This window comes from Pteronotus mesoamericanus, unplaced genomic scaffold (genome assembly GCF_021234165.1).
Source record: "Pteronotus mesoamericanus isolate MK-2021 breed Mesoamerican mustached bat unplaced genomic scaffold, CSHL_Meso_final contig_25, whole genome shotgun sequence".
Lineage (NCBI taxonomy): Eukaryota > Metazoa > Chordata > Mammalia > Chiroptera > Mormoopidae > Pteronotus > Pteronotus mesoamericanus.
In genome coordinates this window covers 20448279-20463017 of record NW_026555105.1, presented here as the reverse complement: position 1 = coordinate 20463017, position 14739 = coordinate 20448279, and the positions used below count along the sequence as shown (strand labels likewise).

The following is a 14739-nucleotide window of genomic DNA, read 5'->3' as shown; positions in this document are numbered from 1 at the left end:
GCAGCCACAGGCCAGCTTCCAGGTCCAAGGTGCTTGTGGGCTCCAGGGAGCAGGAGGCATTGGGTCTGAGCTGGAAAGCTGGCGTTAGACTTGGATCTGGAAAGGCCCTAAAAGAGCATTGCAGGTGGAAGGAACAGCAGTGCGCAGAGGTGTGGAGGCAGGGAGATCTCGATCTTGGAACTACCCAAGTGGACGCGGGCCGCCAGGGCGCAGTCGGCTGGGGGTCTCCATAGGCGGGACCCCCATAGGTAGCGAGTCACTCCGCAGTCCCCCTCTCCAGGCTATGGCTAGGAGCCTTCAGGGAGGGGAGCTGGGCACTCCCACGCCCCTCTGGGGCAGGACTTTCCCACGAAGGGGCGGCGTTTGGAAAGGCCTGGGGTGGGTCCGGGGGCGGGCGCCAAAGCTCCAGTCCCTCTGCAGCCCCATTCTCAGTTACTCGCTCTGCCGACCCGGGTCTCGCTCTCCCAGCAGCAGAGCTTCGAGGTAAGTGGTTGGGAGAACCCCCTCTTCCCAAGTCCGGGAGAGTGGAGAATGCGGCTTGGACTCCAGCCCGGAGTGGTCCGTGCCATGGAGGAGGGGGATGGGGCTCCTGGCAGCTCAGAGTAGAGGACACCTGGGGAATTATTCTCTGTCCACATGTGGGGTGCCATCTCTTCCCCCAAAAGCAGATTACTCTTTCCCTCTCCCCATACGTGGGGCTCTCCCACCCATTTATCATTGATGGGGGGCCCTGCCTTCTCAGACTCGGGGGGGGGCCCTCCCACTTACCGCCTTGGTACCCTTCCCTAATTACTACTGAGTGTCCCCTCCCCAGATGTGAAGTGCACATTCTCTTTCCAGAAGTGGGGTACCCCTTTCCTTTTTCCAGGCTTGTGCTCCTCTTCTTCCTTCTGACCCAGTTTGGTCCTTGGCCTCCTCTAAAGTCGCTCTCCTCCCCACTCCCATCATGGGATGTCAGTCCCTGAGACTCCCCATCCCCTAGGGGGTTGGGCTCATCCTTCCTCCTCTCGAGCAAGATCCAGCAGAGCAGGCTCTCGGTGCACGTAGGCAGCCAATTAGGGGGGGAGGGGTGGGGGCCAGAGCGTCTGGCAGAGACCCGTGGCAGATGGCCCTCCAGGGAAGCCGGTTAGCTGCAGGACCTGCTTCCTCCCTCCGCGGCGGCCCACCCCATTTCCTGGGGGCGGGGGTGGGCGGTGGGGAGGGGGCAAACAACTCAGGCTGAGCTGGGGCAGGAAGCAGGACTCAGGCTCCCAGCTCCAAACTACTCAGGCCCTGCCTTAGAAATTAGGCCTCCTCAGGCCCCGGCTGGGTAGGTCAGTTGGTTGAAGTATCTTCCCAAAACACAGAGCACACACAAGAATCAACCGATGAATGCATAAATAAGTGGAACAAATAGATGTTTCTCTCTCACTCTAAAAACAAACAAACAAGCAGTAAATATTTAAAAATTTAAATAAAAAAAAAATTAGACCTCTGCTCTCTTCTCAGAGGGTGAATTGAAGTCCTAGGAGGGAGCTCCTAATGTCTAGGACCCCAATCTACCCCTGCAGGGATATGAGACACAATTAGACTGGTCAGGGGCCTGAGGATGACCTTGAAATCCTGAAACCTTGCCACCACCACACCTATGAAAATAGTTTCTCTGTCTGCGTCCTAAGGGGTAGGGCCAGAGGGCAGTGTGGGAGCTCATTCACATACAACCCGCAGATGTTCTTCAAAGCTGCCTGGAGCTCGGCACTGAGGAAACGAGGGCTTGGAATGCGACGGATACACAGCCCAGGAGACACCGGTAAGGCCTGGACAACCTCCTCCCTCGCCCAACTCCAAGGCAAGGGCAGGAGTTCTGTCTGCAGGCTGCCCCTCGTCCCTTCCATGCTGCCCCTGGCCGACCCCAAGCCATTTCCCACAATCCCACTCCTGGTCCAGGAAACGGAGCTCAAAGGGCAAGCAAACAGCAGCCCCCCCCTGCATTCCAAGCTTCCTCAGGGCCTGACTCCTAAACTTTAGGTCCCTAAAGCCTTTGTGTCCTGAGGTATAGATGCCGACAAAACCTGGGACCTCTTTTCTAGGCCCTGGTGTCAATGCTAGTCAGAGGAAAGAGGCCTGAAGCAGGGGAGACCACAGCCAGACAGCAGAAGGGCTTTTCTGATCGATCGATTGATTGATCGATTGACTGATTTAGAAATAGCATTTATTGGGCCCTTACTAGGCACCTCAAGCCAAGATAAATATTTGATACAGACTAACACATTCAGACTTCACAACAACCAGGAGGCTATGTTATTATCTCCATTTCTCAGAAGAACAAACTGTGGCCTAGAGATCTAGGTATTCAGAGAACCAGGACTCCTTGCCCAAAGCAGTTCCAATGCTGTCCTGGCAAGGTGGTTCCAATGCCTCCCTTGTGGGCATCTTTGGTGACGATAAACAGAAGCTTCATTGAGACTCTCCTAGTGCCCAGCCTTTTCTTTGGGCTCTTACACGGAGCCCTTGAGGGCTTAGCCATCAGAGAGAGCGCCCAGGAACGAAAGCCAGCAGTAAACCGACCTCTCCATCAGTCTAACTTACAGAGCATCAACTGCGTGGCAGCACATTGAAGCACAGGGAGGTAAAGGGGCTGGCCGGAGCCCGGTGGAGAGCAGCTGAGTTTCACACCCAGCTGACCCTGAAGCCGAGCCCTCGATCCCCTATCAAAGGCACATGGACACTGTTTTACAGTCTGCAGCGCAGTTTCCCTCCTGCTGGCTCGGGTTCATCTCACTGAGCCTTGACCCAACCGTCGCCTCTGCCTGACATGCCCTCTTTACTTCAGATCTCCCCAGAGAACAGAGGATTTGAAGCCAGGGGGCTGACTTGCAGCCCTGGCCCTGGTCCTTCTGGTTCTGTGAACTTCAGCAAGTCACTTGCAGCTCAGTTTCTTCATCTGTAAAGTGGAGATAACAGCATCCCCTGGCTTAGAGTGATGTAGAGTCAATGAGTCAACTCACCTGATGGCCTTAGACCTGGCGTACAGTGAGGGCTCAATACATGCAGCCCTCTCTGTTAATAGTCTGGTTAGTGCTGGAATGTCCCAGGGACAGCCTGACCTCAACCCCTTCCTTGTGCCCGCAGCTCACAGCAAGGGGAAGATGCCTCCCTACACCAATTACCACGCCCAGCGCTCCTACCCCATGCCAGATGAGCCCTTCTGCACCGAGCTCAATGCCGAGCAGCGGGCCCTGAAGGAAAAGGAGAAGGGCAGCTGGACCCAGCTGAGCCATGCCGAGAAAGTGGCCTGTAGGTCTCAGAGTGGGACTGGCTGGGGAGAGGAGGCTGGGGGTGGCTTTGCACGGAAGGGCCTGTAAGGGAGCAGTGGGAAGGGCGAACCCCCACCCAAAATGGCCAGAACCCCCCAAACATTTGAATGCATACCCAAGAGGGAAGTTCATTCATTTGTTTTTTTCTTTTATTCACTCAACTATTTGTACACAGCCTAATGCTAGACAATGCTGGGCACACAGGAGTGAGTCACCCAGGTGGTTCCTGCCATCAGGGTGCTCTCTGTCCAGTGGGGAAACTGACGCAAATCCAGGCAGCTGCAGTACGGGATATGTGGCTAGGGCGAGGCATGTCCAGGGGTTTGTGGGGACCCAAAGGAGACAGGGCTGGAATCCCGGAGGGCCAGCCAGGGGAAGGCACTTTCCAGCTAGGCTTGAATGGTGAGGAGGGGTGCTGCTAGGTAGCAGGAACAGCATGGGGAGGGACGCGGAAGGGCATGGAGGGTTCCGGCATCACTGACTGATGGGAAGGGACAGAGCAGAGAGAGGCAGGTGAGGAGGGTGGGGGAGCAGGGGGCACGTGTGACCCTGAGTTCTGCCCTCCAGAAGTGCCCTGGGCTGATTGTAACAGGTGGAGCTCTGTTACCAGTTTCTGGCCATGCTTTCCATACAGTAGATGCGCAATAAGAATTTGCTGGATGGACAGCATTTGCTGCAGGGAGGGGGAAGCTGTAGATCCCCTGGACCAAGAGTTGGCCCGGGGTCCTTGAAATGGCTGCACCTGAGGCCCTTCTCCACCCCTCTCGCCCCACCCGCCACCTGCCCCCAGTGTACCGGCTCCAGTTCCACGAGACCTTCGCGGAGATGAACCATCGCTCCAACGAGTGGAAGACCGTGATAGGCTGTGTGTTCTTCTTCTGTGGCTTCACAGCTCTGCTGATTTGGTGGCAGCGGGTCTATGGTGAGTGGCAACGTCTCGCCTGTCTGCCGCCCTGGGCCACATCCTTGTGGCTACAGCCACCAAGCTCTTATAAGGGAAGTATGCTGGCACTCACCTAAAGAGTTTTGAAAAGTTCCCCGAAGAGGTGTAGGAGGAAGGGCAGAGCAGAGCTGTCTGAGGGGGAGCGTAGGGGCTCTACCTCTCTGGGCCTCGATTCTCTCATCTATAAAATGGGGATAAGAGTGCCCATATCTCAGGGCTCTTGTGAAGTTTTAACAAGAAAGAGCTGCAGGCCAGTACCCGGCACATGATTATGGATGGTGTTGTTACTATGACTCAAGGTACATGGCCGGGGTGAGGTGTCCAAGGCTCTCTGAGGACCCAAAGGAGAGAAAGAAGGAATCCTAGAGGGCCATTGGGAGGAAGGCCCACTCCAGCAGGCTGCTATTAAGCATCAATTTTTCAATACATTGTTTCAGCTGCTGTAACAAAGAGTCCACAAAGTAGAAGAGCTTAAACAAGATAAAGCTCTCTCACAAAAATAGGCCAGGAGAAGTATAGGGACTCTAATGTCAGGCTTCTTCTGTCTTGCTGATCCTTAACAGGCAGCTTTCTTCTTGGCTTGCAAGATGGCTGCTCTGGCTCCAGTCATAAAGCCTACATTCCGGCAAAGAAGAGCGGAAGGGAGGATACACTCCTCTTCAAGGTCCTGAAGTTGCACGCACCACTTCTGCTCACATTCCATTGGTTAGACATGATCATATGATCATGTGTATCCACAAGGAAAGCTGGGAAGTGTAGTGTTTACCTGGGCCATCGCATACCCGATTAAGCATTTTTTACTGTAGAACAGAGATTTTTGACTGGTGTGTTGCAAGAGGTACACTGCTGTGCTGCAAGAATTTTTAAAACATGAAATACCTGACTATTTAGTCAGGAGCACTGACCTCTTCTCTTAAACTGTTGAGTTAAAAAAATGACAACAGCCAATATAACAATAGCCATGCAGGGTGAATGAATCAAAATTACACCTATTTTTGGGGGGGTCAGGTCAGCTGAAAACATAGTATATTTTTTGGTGTGCTGCAGAATTTTCGTAATTAGCTTATGTGTGCCATGAGATAAAAAATGTTGAAAAGCGCTACTATAGAAGGGTGGTTCTCAGTGTGGTTCCTGGCCCCACAGCTTCATTTGGGAACTTGTTAGAAACGCCAGCTCTCAGCCCCACTCTGGGTCTACTCAGCCAGACACTCTGAAGGTGGGGCCCGGCAGGCGCTGTTTTAATGGCCCTCAGGGTGATCCGGGTGCCCACTCAGGCCTGGAAAGCGCTGCCCGGAAGAGGGGAGAGGATATGGAAGAAGAGCTGGCAGTCTCCAGCTGAACTGACTTTACCTCTGGTGGCCTCACCTTGTTTTTTCTTCTGTAAAAGTATGATTGGAATTCCTTCCTACCTTGCATTGCATAAGAATGAAACAAGAAAGCCTTTGGGACAAATTCTAGTCTAGCCTGATATTTGGTACCAATAGATGCCCATAAAGATCCTTTCCTTCTTGCCCACCCACTGGGAAAGAGAGTGCCAGGGGCAGAGTTCAGGCTGCTGAGTCAGCCTCAGGGGCAGATAGACCAGGAAGTCAGGTGTGAGGGCTTTGGATGCCATGGTCCTCAGACCTTCCCTGCTCCACACGTGAAGGCATCTACAATGCCCCATGAGTGTTCCAGCCTTTGGGTTAAGTATTGTCCTCCCCAGGGTTTTAAAGTGAACACCCCTACCCTACCTCCTGCTCCCAACCCCCTTCAGGGAGTAAAAGAAACTATCTCATCTGGACTGTCCTCAATAACCGGAAACAAACTCAGTAATTATAATTATTGTAGCTACCATATATTAGGGACTTAATATCCATCCCACATTGTGCAAGTTGTTTTATAAATACTAACTCATTTAAGCCCCACAACCCTGGTGGACAGGACCTGGTTTTGACAGGTAGGGAAACTGAGGCTCAGAGAGATACAGTGACTTTTTCAAGGTCACACAGCAAGGGAGTGGTGGGTCCGGGATTTGGATCCAGACAGACTTCAAACCGGTGCTCCTATTACCTTTGGGTTGCACAGGAGGTGGGGAAACTGAGGCTCAGAGGAGGAAGGACTTTGGCCCAGTTCCCACAGTGCATGTAAGGCAGAGTTGAAATCAGAAGTCCATGGAGTGAAGCTTTAAGGAGGCTGGTGGGGGAGGGGACAGGCCAGGGGGAGGGGACTCCTCTGCACAGTGTATCCTAACTCTGTCACTGGGGACGCTGGCTCAGAGGCAGAGGGCGGGCCTGGTGGGGTCCTGAGCTGCTCAGTCCGCCGCCGTGCCTTTCCCGCAGTGTTTCCTGAGAAGCCTATCACCCTGACGGATGAGTGGAAGGCCCAGCAGCTCCAGCGCATCCTGGACATGAAGGGCAACCCTGTGCAAGGCCTGGCCTCCCGGTGGGACTATGAGAAGAAGGAGTGGAAGAAGTGACACCCCATGCTGCGCCCCTGGCAGCTCCACGCTGGCCCAGAGCCTATGGCACACCCTGACCCTCTCCTTCACTCCAATAAAGCTGGCCTGTTCTCTTCTGCCTTTAAACTCCACCTGAGTCTTTACCTGCTATAAAGCCTACACTATGCCTAAAATGAGGCAGTGTAGAAGGTGAGGGGCAAGAACAAGCCACTGTCCAGGGGCTCAGAGTGCAGCTTGTCCTGGAGGGCTTCCTGGTGGAGTGGGGGCCGAGGGCCGAGTCTTAGAGGGTAGGTGGGATCAGGGAAGGCAGGAAAGAGAAGGGAAAGCGTTCCAGGTGGAGGAGAGAAATAGCTTGAGTAAAGGCAAGGACACTCTTTTATTCAGTCCATTAACAAATACTTACTGAGTGTCTACTGTGCACCTGGTACTAATCCAGACCTTGGGGAAGCAGCGGTGAACAAGGCAGACAGTCTCTCGCTTCATGGAGGAGACACTGCTTTATAGGGGGAGATAAAAAGTGAGTAAGGAAGTGTAATATACAGTATGTGACATGGTAATAAGTGCTATGAAGAAACAAAACAAAGCAGGATAAAGGGACAGAGTTAAAGGGCGATTGGCGGTGGTGGGTGAAGGCCTCTTAGTGTTGCCGAACAGGCGCCGGCCCAGAGCAGATCTTCGGACTGGAGCGGGTCTGCCTCAGGCCATTCTGGGTGTGTGGGTTCCTGGCTTGGTGCAGGAGAGAGTTCCCAGCACGAGGCCAGGTGACTTTGAGAGGAAGTTTATGAAGGCTGGGGCAGTGAAACAAAGGGAAGACTTAGGGTAGGAGACAGGAGAGAGCCTCTGTGGTGCTCTGCTTTGGCTCCATAGAAACGTGATGGGAAAGGAGCGAGCCAGGGCGGGCCGCTGTCAGCTCCCTGGGAGGTCAGAGCAAAGGGGGCTCTGGAGACAGGATGGGGGGGGCAGCTGGGGCTGCCACGGCCCACTGCTCCCTCGGCCACAAGGCTCCGTGGGACCCTCGGGGTTTAGGAGGAAATAAGTTCATGCCCAAGGAGGGGCAGGGCGTCCTCTGGAGTGAGCCTGCGCTGAGCCTGTGTCCTGAGGGCTTTTTATCTTTTTTTTTTTCCCTCAGGATGACAATCTTAGGGGAGGGTTTCAGCAGAATATTCATCAGCTTTCCAGTGCATAGGGGGGTTTGGGAAGTATTCTTTGGTCCATTACACTGTTTTACTTTTATCTTGGTCTGTCTGGCTTTTAATGGGGTTTTTGTTATTTGTTCCCCTGACTTCATCTGTCCTTGGGCTTAGCTGGCACGAACGACATTAATTGGGTCTCTGTTCTCTATCTCCCACACCAGGGAGATGTAAGCTACGTATTGTTTAATTAGGCAGGAGAGGTATAAACCATTCACTCTCAAGTGTCCTTGGTTAGGGGAGATAAGTTCTTGCGGTACACCAGCTGGCCGTAAGTTGCTCAAACTGTTTGACCTTGTTTTCTTTTCACGTCTCAGTTTCCCCATTCCACTTGCCCAGGAATTTTCCTAGCTTTTTACTATCCTGCCTCATTAGGAGGTGGCATTTGAGAGGAGGTCTGAGCGAAAGGAGGAAACAAGCCTTGTATCAAAAACAGCCGCGAATATCAAGACCCTGCGGTAGGATTCTGGTTGGTACGTAGGTCAGAACTTCAAGGAGGCCACGCACAGTGACTGGAAGAGAAGGACTTGCAGCGTAGCAGGAAGGTGTGTGTTGTGGGGGAAGGCTGGTCTTGAGACAGAAAGCGGATTATATAAAGCCTCACGCGATTTTATTCTAGGTGTGACAGGGAGTTGCATCGGTCTCATCCTCCGAGAAGCAAATGCCAAGAGAGAATTTAAGATGTCGGACATTTGTTGGGGGTTACACCCATGAAGGATAAAGGAGACAGGGAGCAGGAGGAAGTTGCGAGTCCCGTTTTGACTGTGATGCACACCTGACAGCTGTGGCAGAACAGAGGAGAGGAAGGAGGGCTGGGTGGGAAAAGCCTCGGACTTCTGTGCCCTGTATCTGTCTGAGTCCAACTAGAAGACAGTAATTTAACGGGCTATTTAATGTAAAGAATTATTAAGCTTACACAAGAGAGTAACTATAAAGATAACTAAAGAGTATCTTAGGGAACATGCCCAAGGAAGAACAAATTTGGAAGTGGGGACGCCTTCCCAAGCTGGGGTTCAGACTCATTAGAGAAGGTGTGGTTGAAGCCCACCAGATGGCAGGGACTTCTGCCGGGTTGGCTAGGCCACAGCTGGTCCATAGTCACTGGGCAGGCAAGGTCAGAAGTCCTCAGAGGCCCAAGGGAGCTGAGGCTGGTGGATCGGGGGGGTGGGGGGGCCTGGGGCTTCTGCAGATGTGAGGCCTAGAGAGTGTGATGTCTACCTGCATGAAGAGAGTGGCAAGAAGATGGTCGCCAGGCCTCAGGGCTGCAAGGTTGTTGATAAACTGGGCTCATGGCTGCAGCAGATGACCACCAGATGTCCTTACACACTGCTGACCAACCACACAGCAGCCGCTAGAAAACGCGCGCGCGCGCACACACACACAAAACACCACACACACACACACACACACACACACACACACACACACACAGAACCAGAGAGCGAAGCCTCCTTTCCTCCTGAAATGCCCCCTCCAGCACCCTCTGCTGGCAAAGTTTAGCATTTCACTGTACAGGAGGCAATGCTCAGAGTCTAGATCACCAAAGTAGAGCAGGCACCTAAGTGTGAACTTGGAGATGAGAGGTAATACATTAATAACTGGAACAGTCAACTCTGAAGAAGTCTTGGCCAGACCAATGAGGAGCCCCAGAGCAAAAAAATAAATAAAAATAAAAACCAAAAGGCCCATTAGGAGGAGTCCTAAGGACCCATCCTTAGGACTCCACTGGGCTTGGTCCTTGGCTACGAGCAGCCCAGGGGGCCCGCAGCCTCAGCGTGAAGGCTGCAGCAGAACCTTGGCAGCTTCCTCTGGAGAGAAATCTGAGCAGCACACTCCACGGACGCCCTAGATGCCAATGGAGGGAGAGAGCAGAGCAGCTGGGACAACAATATAGGATGGGGCAAAAGTAGCTTTACAGTTGTTTGTATGGGAAAAATACAATAATTAATAAATAGTGTGCAAGAACAAACTCTGTGTTTCACATAGTCACAACTGTCAACTTACTTTGATTTTTTATCCTGACCCGAGGATATATTTTTTTCCATTGCTTTTTCAGAAAGAGCAGGAAAGAAATATTGATGCAAGGGAGAGAAGCGTCGATTGGTTGCCTCCCATACATGCCCTGACTAGAGATTGTATGCACCTGGACCAGGTGTTGTATGTGCCCAGACTGGGGACTGAACAAGCTAAGCATGTGCCCTGACCAGAATGAACTCTGTAACCTTTTTGTTATGGGACGACTCTCCAACCAACTGAGCCACACCAGTGAGGGCTAAACCTATTGTACTTTTGCCCCATCCTGTATTCTCTCAATCAACAAATACTTACAGTGCGTCCACTATATACCAGGTTCTGGGGCCAGAGTGAATGAGACCTCATTCTATTCCTCATGAATCTGAAAGTCTGGGATGGGGAATCTGACATTAATTTGAAGGTTACTCTAATAAATTATAGCACGAATGAGTGCTAAGAAAGGGAGGTACACCCCAAAGCTTGGACTGAACAAAGAGGGTAGACTGACTTAATCTAGAGCAGTCAGGGAGGGCTTCCCTGAGGAAGTGTCCTCAGACTTGAGATATGAATGACTGGGTATAAACTAGGTAAAAAGGGTGGTGGAAGAACATTTGAGTCAGAAAGAGCATGTGCAAAGGCCCTGTGGTAGTGAGAATCATGGCATGATAGAGGAAATAAAGGGAGCCAAAGGGCTGTTGGAAGAGAATGTACAGATGGAAAAGGGGAGAGGGAAACTCAGAGACTCACACATGTTGCTGGAGTCTCAGTTGCCTCTACTGATGGGACAAGTCTGGAGAAAACAGGGGGAAATGGAACTGGGGGAGCAGTAGGGGCCAGAGTATGGGGAGCCTTGGGCCTTCTATCTGAGAGAGGCAGCTGCCTTGGTCCCAGGCTCTATTTGGCATGAAGGATTCATTAATTAGTCTTAGCACAAGAGATGCTGGGGACCCAAATATGAAGCATGCAGGAGACTTGACCTCCAGGTCTCCTAACCTGTCGGGTGGGACAGCCAGTTGGAAACTAATGAGATAAGAGCTATGAAAATGTTCCGTCATATGTTTCGACCCAGACCCTGATGCTTTGCTAGCAGCAGGAGCAGTCTCGATATAACTGAAAATGTTGAAACATTTCAGGCAGTAGAATTTGTTAAGATTAACAAATTGCTAAGGACTCATGCTGTGAGAAACAAAGAAAACTTTCAAAATTGCCCCAGTGAAAAATTAGTTGTTGTACTAAGTCATTTTCCCCCCCGGACAGTAATGTCGTGTAACAAACAGCCCAAAGCTTGGCAGTTTACAACTCTGAGCGTTTATTTTTATCTTTCATGGACCTGTGCTCTGGGTCGGCTGAGGCTCTGCGGGGTCTGCAGGTTTAGTTCCAGTCTGTGGGTTGGTATTTTCGTGTGTTAGGGCTGCCGTAACAAGCACTGCAGGTTTGGTGGCTTAAACAACAGAAGTGTATTTTCTTACAATTCTGGAGGTTTGAAGTCCAAGATCAGGTGTTGGCAAGGCTGGGTTCTGCTGATACCTCTCTCCTTGGCTTGCTCCTCATACAGTCTTTCCTCTGTGTGTGTACATCCCTGGTTTCTCATTGTGTGTCCAGATTTCCTCTTCTTATAAGGACACCAGTCAGACTGGGTTAGGACCTTCCCCAGTGACCTCATTTTAACTCTATCACCTCTTTAAGCACCCTGTTTTCAAATACTGTCACATTCTGAGGGATTAGGGATTTAAACGTCAACATATGAATTTGCAGGGGGTACATTTCAGCTTATAACATTTGGATTTGAGGATTATTCCATGTGTCTCTTTGTTCTGGGACCAGTGGGCATCTAGGACATGTCCTTCTCATGGGAGAAGTCAGAGACTCCTCAGGGGGCAGAGAGGCGTGGGGACACATGATGCTCTTAAAGCCCAGCTTCAGAACTAACACGCAGAACCAACAGCACATTCTACTGGCAAGTCCCATGGAGTTCTGGTTACTGTTGGTACAAACCACCCCAAAACTTACAGGCATAGAACAAGCATCATATTACGCCTACCAAATCCATAGGTCAGGAATTCAGGCAGGGCACAGTGAGAACTTCTTGCTCCTGGTCTCGGATGCCTGGGGTCTCAGCTGGGAACACTCAGAGGCTGCAACCACAGTCTTCTGGAAGTGTTTTCATTCACGCATCTGGTGGTTGGTGCTGGCTGTCAGCTAGGATCTCATTCGGAGCTATCCACCAGAACACTTCTTTGTAGCATCCGCAGGCGGTCTCTCTGTGCAGGCTAGTTGGGCTCCTTCAAAGCATGGTGGGTTGGTTCCAAGAGATCAAGAGGGAAGTGTATTGCATTTCTATAATCTAGCCTCCGAAGACACATAGCGTCACTTCTGCTGAACTCTTTTTGTCAAGGCACTCTCAGAGGTCCACTCGGGTGCAAGAGAAAGAAGACTCAGACCCTCCCACTTGATGGGAAGACATCAAGGTCACAATGTAAGATGTGAGATGCTTATGAGGTGGGCAATATCGTGGTCATCTTTGGAAAATGTAGGTTGCCACCCACAGTCAAGCCCACACCGATGGGCAAAAAATTGTCCCCCAGCCAAGTGCATATGGAGAGCAAGGGGAAGGAAGGCAGAAATGTGAGTAAAGAATACAAACTACCACAGACGTATAGAAATAACCAACACAAAATCAAGTTGACAGAAACTGAAACTGATCACGTTAAATTGAAAATTGACTAAAATTCAAACAGAATACAATTTTGACATTTCTTTATTTTATTTTATTTGTTCAGTTTTAGAGAGAAGGGAAGGGAGGGAGAAAGAGAGGGAGAGAAACATTGATGTGAGAGAGAAATATTGATCAGTTGCCTCTTGCAAGCCCCCAACCAGGGACTGGTCTACAACCTAGGCATGTGCCCTGGTCAGGATTGAACCTATGACCCTTTGACTTGCAGGACAACGCCCAAGCCACTGAGCCACACCAGTCAGGGCAAAAATTTGACATTTAGATAATCAAATCTGATCTGAAAAAATTGGACCAATTGGAGATAATGAACAGAGTAGACAACGGACAATGGCAGGAAACTGGTGAAATCAGATGTGGACTAAAAATGACTGAGGAAAGAATGAAATCTTCCTGGTAGCATTTACTTCATGAAATCATGCGATTGTCGTGAACAAAATTATTTTGTAAGATTAAATTTAAAATAGGAAACATTAGAAAGAATTTCACTTTGGTCATAAAATAACTGATGAAGGAATTAAATTGTCTTCAGTGTAGCTTTCTCAAGAAAACTCTGTCTTGACATATTAGAATTAGTGTAATTCTGATTAAAATACTGGGTTAAAAACTGAGTCAAAATAGTCTTGTGGTAAACATATCTATATAGTCAAAACATTTGGGTCAAAATATATTGCAATATTATAATTTTCTGTAAAAAAAAAAAAGAAAGAAATTCAAAAGACAAACGAAGAACTAAAAAGTATTTATGTGGCTTTCCTCTTCCCAAAAGCGACCTGAGGTGAATTCTGAAAATGGTTCGTTGTTTACTTGACCCAGAAAATCCCACAAAATCATGCAAATCAAGAGGTTCAAGTCTCTGTATTCACTTTAAGAACACTCATGAAACTTCCCAGGCCATTAAAGGTATGCACATTCAAAAAGCCACCAAGTATCTGAAAGGTGTCACTTTAAAGAAGCAATGTGTGCTCTTCCATTGGTACAATAATGGAGTCGGTAGCTGTGACCCGGCCAAATAGTGGGGCTGGACACAGGGTTGGTGGCCCCAAAAAAGTGCTGAATCTTTTCTGCACGTGCTTAAAAAAGCAGAGAGTAATGCTGACCTTAAGGGTTTAGAGGTTGACTCTCTGATCAGTGAGCACATTCACGTGAACAAAGCTCCCAAGATGCGACCCAGAACTTGGAGAGCTCAAGGGCAGATTAACCCCACCCCAGCGCTCCCTGCCACACTGAGATGATCCTTCCTGTAAAAGAGCAGACTGTTCGTAAACCAGAAGAGGAGGTGCCACAGAAGAAAAAGCTATCCCAGAAGAAAGTGAAGAAACAAACACTTACGGCCCCGGAGTAAATTGAGCATAAAATAAATACTAATAAAAGTTTTAAAAAAGTATTTATATGTATGAGAGATAAAGCACTGATTTCCTTAATGTTGTTTTTTTTTTTTAAAGACATCTGACAAACCAGTAAGAAAAAGACAGGAATGCAGTGGGAAGTGAGCAGAAGTCATAATCAGGGAGATTACAGGGGAAAAAAATGGCTAAAAATTTCTTATAAAAGTTCAAACATAAAGAATAGTTTTAAAAACCTTGTTGTTCCCCCTGTGTCCACAATTATCTGCTTGTGGACCACTTATTTCCCTACTCCCACCCCTGCATTGTTCACATGAATCCCAGGTGTCAATCATTTCATCTATAAATATTTCAGTATGTGTCTCTAAACAATAAGGACTATTTTAATGTACACAACCAAAATACTATTAACATACATAAAAGTCTTAATTTTTTTTAATATCAAATATCCAGTCAGCTTACAAATTTCACTAATTGCCTCATAAATGTTTTATTTATTTGACTTTGCTTGGAATAAGGATCTGCCTCAAATCTAAAGATTGTAGTTGGTCATCTGAATCTTTGTCTAGGTTTGATATTAAGGTAATTTCCTTACTTCCCCTTCTATTTTCTGGAAGAGATTGGGTAGAAATAGTGTTAACTAATCATTTGATGGAATTCTCCAGTGAAATCATATGGGGCTATAGACTTTTAGGGGAAAGTTTTTAAGTTACAAGCTCAAATTCCTTAATTGTTATAAGGCTATTCAAATTATCTATTTCATATTGGTTGAACTGTGCT

At 49.2% G+C, this 14739-nt stretch overlaps 1 protein-coding gene across 2 annotated transcripts; it reads left to right on the top strand.

Moving 5' to 3' along the window:
* Window positions 1-430: 430 nt before the first annotated feature.
* On the top strand, window positions 431-6785 carry LOC129070485 (cytochrome c oxidase subunit 4 isoform 2, mitochondrial). Of its 2 annotated transcripts, none has more exons than XM_054573449.1 (5): window positions 431-483; window positions 1708-1789; window positions 3112-3276; window positions 4087-4218; window positions 6561-6785. In XM_054573449.1, the coding sequence occupies exons 2-5, from the start codon at window positions 1708-1710 to the stop codon at window positions 6695-6697; spliced, it is 516 nt and encodes a 171-aa protein (XP_054429424.1). In that variant the 5' UTR covers window positions 431-483; the 3' UTR covers window positions 6698-6785. The 2 variants fall into 2 exon arrangements, with proteins under 2 accessions (XP_054429424.1, XP_054429422.1); XM_054573447.1 differs by having other exon boundaries at window positions 440-483; window positions 1659-1789.
* The last annotated feature ends 7954 nt before the right edge of the window (window positions 6786-14739 follow it).

Coding starts and splice junctions, on each gene's coding strand:
- LOC129070485 (XM_054573449.1), top strand. CDS start 1,708: ATGTTCTTCAAAGCTGCCTGGAGCTCGGCACTGAGGAAACGAGGGCTT. Junction 1,790..3,111: donor ACACAGCCCAGGAGACACCG/GTAAGGCCTGGA, acceptor TTGTGCCCGCAG/CTCACAGCAAGGGGAAGATG. Junction 4,219..6,560: donor TTGGTGGCAGCGGGTCTATG/GTGAGTGGCAAC, acceptor CCTTTCCCGCAG/TGTTTCCTGAGAAGCCTATC.